Consider the following 7980-nt stretch of genomic DNA (forward strand, 5'->3'; position numbering starts at 1 on the left):
CGAATCTGTAAAGAAATTTATTGCGAATAAATATCACCTCATGTCCTGGCTGAGAACATGAGGTGATATTTTTTTGCAATAAATTTCTTTACAGATTCGGTGAGAACGGTTCGTATAGATGCAAGTTAGCATTCATTTGACGTCGCGAGGGAGAGGGGATTCATTAGGAAAGCATTAGATGCAAGTGAGCATCAAGTAGGATTTAAATAGATGCTTTGAACATTGATTTATTAGATTGCATTCGTCAATTTAATTGTGATATTACATATTACTAGGTTCAGAGCTGTAGAGAAGCGTGCAATTTGCGGCCACGTAGTGTTATATGAACTAAAAATTGTAAAATTCACACTAAAAAAATTATATGGAAGCACCAAGATCCGTTTTGTACTGTGTTGGCGTTTTAAGTTCTCAATAATAAAATAGCATCTAATTTTGCTGTAAAATTCGTTTGTAGATAGAATTAAAAATGATTTTATAATATACGTGCATACGATATACATAAAACAATTTTAAATATTCATAATTAAATAAGTCCTTTTATTATTTTTTAGCATTTGGAATTTGTGGAAATTTTATTATTATTATAGCTCAAATTTGGTCTTGGCTTATTACAGCTGAGATTAATATATCGATGAACACGTCTCAATTAAATCCTTCCATCGTTCTAACAGAGTACTTTGTCGATCAAGAAAAATATATCTATTTAATTATGCTACACATATACGTAGAATTATGTGCTGGAACGACTATAATGTTAGGAATAGGTACAATGCTTATTGCATATCTTGAACATACCTGTGGAATATTTAGAATTGCTAGGTACGAATATGAATATAATTCTAATATTTGTTATATAAAATTCATTATCTTTATACAATGCATTATCTTGAAAAAAAAGTTTGTGTGGTGTGTTTTATTAAAAAAATGAATTACTGAATGAATTTCTGTAATTAAAACACATTTACAGTTATCGTATCGAGCATGCAGTTAATATCAATACTTTACAAAATATTACAATAAAAAACAAGATTTTGATGACCAAGAGCATAACTTGTGCCGTAGACATTCATCGTCAAGCAATGAAGTTCGTATCTACATCGACAAGTTTGTATAATACATTTAGTAATATATTTTGTTTTTGAAGATTGTCCAAGCATTTATTGTCCACATTCGAGATAATGATATTTTGTTTCACGGGATGTGTAGTAGCTTGCTTTAGCCTCAATCTGTTTCAAGTAAGTTTTCGATTTGGTGTAACAATTTATGAGAGTTTTATCGAAATTACATATTAATAATAATTTTATAAATACAAACCTAAAAACATGATAAATAAAAGCTAAAAACATATATGAATCTTAAATAACAGCTAATAAATAATATATAAATGACAAGTGCAACACTGTAAATACATATTAGTATAGATACTATAAGAAGAAAAATAACGCGAGAAATACTCGGATCTATCATTTCATTCTATCATTAAACATAATACGTACATAAACGTGACAAATACATATTTCTTTTATGCAAATTTACAAAATTTTTATTGTCAAACTTAATCGGAATTATTAAAAAATCTTTGTAATATGAAAACAACTCTTATATATGTATAAAATGTATATTATATGTAAAACTTATTGGTATACTTGTTATTTAGTCAACGATTTATACGATTATTATTTCTATACAAATTGTAGTCTTATCTGTAAAAATAAGAAAAACTTATGTATTATTCACAGCTTCAAAATTTAGGATGTTTAATACGCAAGAGACTGATAATTTATATGAAATTTCTTTCTTAGATCTTCCAAATAGCATCATCCAAAAATAATGTCTTCGAATTTGCATTGCCGTTTGTATATGCATCTATAAGCATCGTATACATGTTTACAGCCAACTATATTGGACAGCGTGTAATTGACCACAATAATGACGTATTCATTGCTGCGTAAGAGAAACATTCTTATGTGAAAGTATGCGAACGTTTTCATCTTTCACAGATTGCAACAATAGAGTTGTCAAAATTGATTTGACCTGCTGCATTTTAAATCTATATATACATGCCGAAAATAACTAGTAAAAAATTACTATCTTAAGTTAGTGATTTGCAACCTGTATTCAAATATTCAATTCCATAGGTACAATGTCCAATGGTATAAAACTCCTTTACATATACAAAAAATGATATTATTCCTTTTGCAAAGAGGAGAGAAGGAATTTGCTTTAAATATCGGTGGAGTATTTGATGCATCCATAGAGGGTTTTGCCACGGTAATATTTTGTAAAATATTTTAAATAAGACCAGCTTAATATACATGGATACAATACAAGTTTTTAATTGCAGTTAGTGAAGGCCTCCGTATCTTATTTTACTGTCATATATTCTACGCGGTAACAAAACAAATACTGATTTATTATTATCATTGTGCAAATGTAGTTTAAAGAAACGACGGTATTCAAGCTTCGAAAATAATTTAATTTTTAAACATAAGATTTTTTGCATTTTTTGCAGAACTATTATATTAATGTAGTAAATATTAGTTTTAATTAATTTAATTTGTGTCAAAATTTATATAAATATTTAAGTTGAAAGTTTTCATTAATAAATAACACATTGAAAAATCATCAAATATACGGGAGAGAGTGCTACCAGTGTAGAGTAAATGATTTAACTGTAGACAACAAGATAGCTAACACATTAATATTTAACACGTATTAAAAATGTTAATTATGCTAATCGCAATTTTAAAAATGATTAGGTGATATATTAATCTAATATAATCAGCTGTAATTATTTTTAAGTTATAAACTTTAGGTATATCCAATACAAAAAAAACTAAGAGATATCCTTCTCGAAAAAGAAGTGTATTCTATGAGTGTACAGACTAGAATGACGTTCCGGTGATGAGAGGGAAGAAATGCGCTTGCGTGGCAAGTAGCTTACCTTCGTGAGAAAAAAACCACTTGTCAGAATTACCTTTAACTTTAGATAGAACATAAATATTCCCAGTTTGCCGAGAAATTGGTTGAATTAAGTTCGGATCTCATAGTAAACTATTACAGAATCAATTATTATAAATTGAGGAATATTTTTCTGTTAAAATTTATACAAGAGGAAATAAGATGTGGAATATTTAGCCAATCAATGAAAAGAAGAGAATAAACGCACTTTCGTCAGTCTTCGCAGTAATACTTAGGCGCTCGTAGAGAAATGATGCGCCTAGAAACTCAGTATTACATTCTCAACAGAATCCTGTTACTTGCCATCGGTTTATGGCCTTATCGACAATCCAAATTTACTCAATTTCAAACTGTTTTTTTTCTTGCTATTGTGTCCACAAGTTTTATATTTCAAGTAAAGAAACAATGTAATAACATTATTGTAAGATAAGTTATCGCGTGACGGTCTTTTACTGTTAAATTTTGTATTTCAATCTATATGCAATCTGATATTTTTACTACTAGACATCACAGACGTGTGCTTCGTGCGCGTTTTTCATTCTTTACTTTCTACTTAATTGTTTAAATGTATTACATTATATTATAATATTTACATTGCATTATAATATGTTATTAACTCCTTGTTATGCATAACTGTCAAAATGACAACATGTCATGATGACAGCTGCTCGCGAAGTAAGTGGAATCTGAGAACCATTCGCCAAAAAGATCCGTCAAACTTCGATGCAAGTATCGATTTAATATTTTTTTTTTTAGAAAGGAAACCAAAAGACTAGTACAGAACACGCATTATACGCACGTAATTTGGTATTTAACACTGTATTTAGTTTTAATACAAAAAGACAAAATAAATTAAGACAAAATAAACCTGCTTGATATTTGTCGAGTTGATAGTTCTTGACTTGATCTTTGTAATGAGAATTATTCTCACTATACCAAATAATTAAAGCAAGAAAATCTATCATTATTATGGATGACCAACAATAAATCTTTTAAGATGAATGCAAATTTGTTTCACAATCATGCATTATTATCGTATTATTATGCTTACATTGCGCATCAGTGTAGACCGGAGTATTTCACATTAAAATTTTAAAACAACGATAGGCAAAGCTATATTATCGTATTATGGAATTGATACGCAACAATTATAGATACGCAAATACGTAACAAGTCTGTATTCGTCTATACGTGTGTCTTTTTAGAACTGATGAATACATTATATCTTTATTTTTAATCATATTTATATGTAAAGTTGTGCACAACTATTTATTTACAGTTGGCACCATTAATAATATTAAAATGTACTTTGGACCTTATTGCCGAGGTGCTATCTTCCATACTTTTCTTTACATTGTTCGTAATAAAGTATCTGGGATTCCGTCTTAACATTGAAGCTGTAAGTTGACTTACAGATTATCCGTTAAAGAAGAGTGATGTGTTTGTCAAATAAATCTATAGTAAAAAGTGCTTTTCGATGTACAGAAAGATGTTATAGTAAATTGTTACAATAACAGGTAAAGAGTTTACTGATGGATCTTCAATATGTACTTAGCAAGATAAAGGATAGAAAAGAAATTGCTATTGTTTATGAAGATAGATGTATTGCCAAACGTTTCACAATTGTATTTACAGGTAAGATAATATTTATTAACTCTAAATTTAATTATATTTTCAATTTAATATATAAACTGTTGAGTGAAAAAATAAACTGATTTTATTATACTTACAACTATATATGTATACGTATAAATTTATTGTGAGTCTGTTGAAGCACTTGTGATGTACCCGTGGCATCTACGATAAATGGCAAATGTGTTTAATAATCGAATAAAATAGAAAAATAGTCATAATTTTGTAATAACATTTGCCCTTAAAAAGATTTAAAAATATTTTATATTACGTATATTATGTGAAGTATATTATACAAAACGATTTTAGTTATTACAAATTTGAATAACAAATTCTTTCTTTTAGTAATTATAATTTGCGGAATATTTCTTGTTATTATATCTGAAATTTGGATAAATAAAACTGATGTATCAAGGACTATGTTTCATTTACATTATATACTCATTATAAAGAAATACTTCGTTAATCAAGAAAAGTATTTCTATTTGATTCTGTTGCATATGTATATAGTATATTGTGTAGGAGTGACTATACTATTAGCAACAGGTACAATTCTCATTACATATCTTCAACATATCTGCGGACTGTTTAGAATTGCAAGGTAGGGACAGAGACGTAGAAATAAGCATATTCTACTTCTAACAGTTTAATAATCGAGACTGTTACAAAATTTGTTATTTTCATATAACATACTATAATAAAAAAAAATATTATAGTAGTTTGTTTTTAGCTAAAAAATTGTATCATTTGACGAATTGCTATAAAATTACAAATATTTACAGTTATCGTATGGGGCATTCAGTTAACATTCTACAAAATATTACGCTAAAAAATAAGGTTTTCATGACCGAGAACATAATTTCTGCCATTGACATGCATCGTCAAGCTATGAAGTTCGTATCTACGCCAATGTTATTCAATAATATACGTTAATAATATTTTTATTGTTTTTGAAGGTTGTGTAAGCAGTTAGAGTCCACATTCGAGATAATGATATTTTGTTTCACGATATGTGTAGTAGCTTGCTTTAGTCTCAATCTGTATCAAGTAAGTTTCCAGTTTCGTATAATACCTAATGTATGACGGTGTTGAATCAAAACTACATATACATATAATGATTTTATAATATAATAAGAATGGACAAATTAATGCTATCAGTTATCAATCTTCAACAAAAGTCAATGAATGATATGCAAATGGCAAATGTAATATTGTAGATATTATAGAAACAATTTGAAAAATATAGTAATAAGAAAACGCACTTTATTGTTATAGGACATAGGTGAGAATTAATTAAGTGCGTATTTTTACGCGTCTTTCCCTTATTTATATGCACAAAAGCAGAACATATTAATATTTGTGTTTAGTAAATGCTTTATAGCAATTACTTATTACTATATAAATTACTTGTTATCTTAGCCGTAAGAATTAGCAAAATTTGTGCATTATTCATAGGCTGATATTTAGAACGTATGTACATACCCAGAAGATTTCCATGAAATTTGTTTCTTAGCTTTTTCAGATAGCATCTAAAAATAATTTCAACAAACTTTTTCTACCATTCTGGTATATGATTGTAAGCATTGCATACATGTTTATAGCCAATTATCTTGGACAGAATATAACCGACTACAATAAATATGTATACCTTACTGCGTAAGAGAAATATTCTTATAAGAGATAATGTACAAACATCCTCTTTTCAGTGGATGCATTAATGGAAAAACAGAAAATGATCTGTTGCAAAACAAATCAGTATATGTGATAAAATTATTTGATTCAAAAATTTCTGTCACAAATTAGCAGTCTGTTGTCTATGTTCATTCCGTAGGTACAACATTAAGTGGTATAAAACTCCTTTAAACATACAAAAAATGATACTATTCTTGTTACAAAAAAACACTAAAGAATTTACCTTAAATGTCGGTGGAATATTTGTAGCATCCATGGAGTTTTTCGCTACGGTAATATAATGCAGAATATTTTAATATAATACCATCTTATATACATTAGAAACAATAAAAAAGTATGTTTATATTTGCAGCTAGTAAAGGCCTCGGTATCTTATTTTACTGTCATATATTCTACGAAGTGACGAAAAAAATATAAACTTATTATTATCATTATAGTGGAGAGATAGTGAAGAGATTAATGAAGTAACGATGACATTCACACAAGCTTAGAAAATAAATTTATTTTGAATATAAAATGTAGAGATATATTTCCCCGTTTTAGAAGAAGATTAAAATTATTCTAATTAAAATAGTGGATTTTTACAATGCACCGAAATTAATCATTGTACGAGCTATAGTTCAAATGTAAACAGTGCATGTTTATATAATTATTTTATAACATTCTACAGTAAAATTTTTTCCAAGCGCAATTTGTTATTAAATTAATATTATTTAAATATTACTTTTAATTAATTCATTTCGTCAACAATTATATAAATATTTAAGTTGAAAGTTTTCATTGATAAATAACATATAATTAAAAAATTAAGAAATAAAGAAAAAGAATATTACCAATAGAATAAATGGTTTAATTATAAACGTTGACACATCAGTACTTAACACTTGCTAAAAATGTTAATTACATCGATTGTAATTTAAGAAAATAATAGTATCAGATGTTAAGCTAACGCAATTATTTTTTAAATTATTAACTTTACTAAACAGATTCGTCACTGAATAGATTAAACTTAAAGCCGTCTCTCTCGAAGACGAAGTGTATCCTGTGAGTGCGTGGACTAGAATGAAGTATCGACGCAAAGAGAGTAAAAATGCGCCTGCGCGGCTTTTCCGTAGTTCAATTTCATGAGAAAGAACATCTGTTAAATTACCTTTAATGATAGATTGATTACATAAATATTCATAATTTGTTGAGAAATTGCTTGAATTGAGTACATCGAGATCTTACAGCAAACTTCTACACAATCAATAATTATAAATTAGGAAATTTGCATTGAAATTTATCAGAAGAAATAAGATACAAAATATTTAATGAATCAGTGAAAAAAGGAAGCATAAACACATGATGTCTTCAGTCTTCGTAGTAACACTTAGTCGCTCGTAGAAAAATGATACGCCTAGAAACTCAATATTATATTCTCAATAGAATCCTGTTGCTCGCTATCGGTTTATGGCCCTATCAGCAATCAAAATTTACTGACTTACAGTTTGTGTTCTTCCTTGTTATTCTATCTACAGGTATTATATTTCAGGTAAAGCAATAATATAATAATATTATTGTAAGATAAATTACCGCATAACTTTCGCTGTTAAATTATTTACTTTAATACACATGCAATTTGATTCTTTTATCAATCCAAAGAAGACTACAACAAAGCGCGCGCTATGTACACGCAATTTGTTTGTTTAGCATTAT

The 7980-nt window shown here is 27.9% G+C and overlaps 4 protein-coding genes across 4 annotated transcripts; all 4 read left to right on the top strand.

Moving 5' to 3' along the window:
- The first annotated feature begins 631 nt into the window (after window positions 1-631).
- LOC105460375 lies at window positions 632-1292 on the top strand. Its single transcript, XM_011706821.1, has 3 exons — window positions 632-819; window positions 968-1084; window positions 1145-1292. The coding sequence occupies exons 1-3, from the start codon at window positions 632-634 to the stop codon at window positions 1290-1292; spliced, it is 453 nt and encodes a 150-aa protein (XP_011705123.1).
- A 591-nt stretch (window positions 1293-1883) lies between these two features.
- Window positions 1884-2395, top strand: LOC105460373. The gene is made up of 3 exons (XM_011706818.1): window positions 1884-1948; window positions 2139-2271; window positions 2345-2395. The coding sequence occupies exons 1-3, from the start codon at window positions 1884-1886 to the stop codon at window positions 2393-2395; spliced, it is 249 nt and encodes an 82-aa protein (XP_011705120.1).
- A 2617-nt stretch (window positions 2396-5012) lies between these two features.
- On the top strand, window positions 5013-5676 carry LOC105460376. Its single transcript, XM_011706822.1, has 3 exons — window positions 5013-5194; window positions 5376-5486; window positions 5550-5676. Exons 1-3 carry the CDS (start codon window positions 5013-5015, stop codon window positions 5674-5676), a joined length of 420 nt encoding a protein of 139 aa, XP_011705124.1.
- A 508-nt stretch (window positions 5677-6184) lies between these two features.
- LOC105460377 lies at window positions 6185-6688 on the top strand. Its single transcript, XM_011706823.1, has 3 exons — window positions 6185-6249; window positions 6425-6557; window positions 6638-6688. The coding sequence occupies exons 1-3, from the start codon at window positions 6185-6187 to the stop codon at window positions 6686-6688; spliced, it is 249 nt and encodes an 82-aa protein (XP_011705125.1).
- Window positions 6689-7980: the final 1292 nt, after the last annotated feature.

The sequence above is a fragment of the Wasmannia auropunctata genome, unplaced genomic scaffold, assembly GCF_000956235.1.
Source record: "Wasmannia auropunctata unplaced genomic scaffold, wasmannia.A_1.0 LD323388.1, whole genome shotgun sequence".
Classification (NCBI taxonomy): domain Eukaryota; kingdom Metazoa; phylum Arthropoda; class Insecta; order Hymenoptera; family Formicidae; genus Wasmannia; species Wasmannia auropunctata.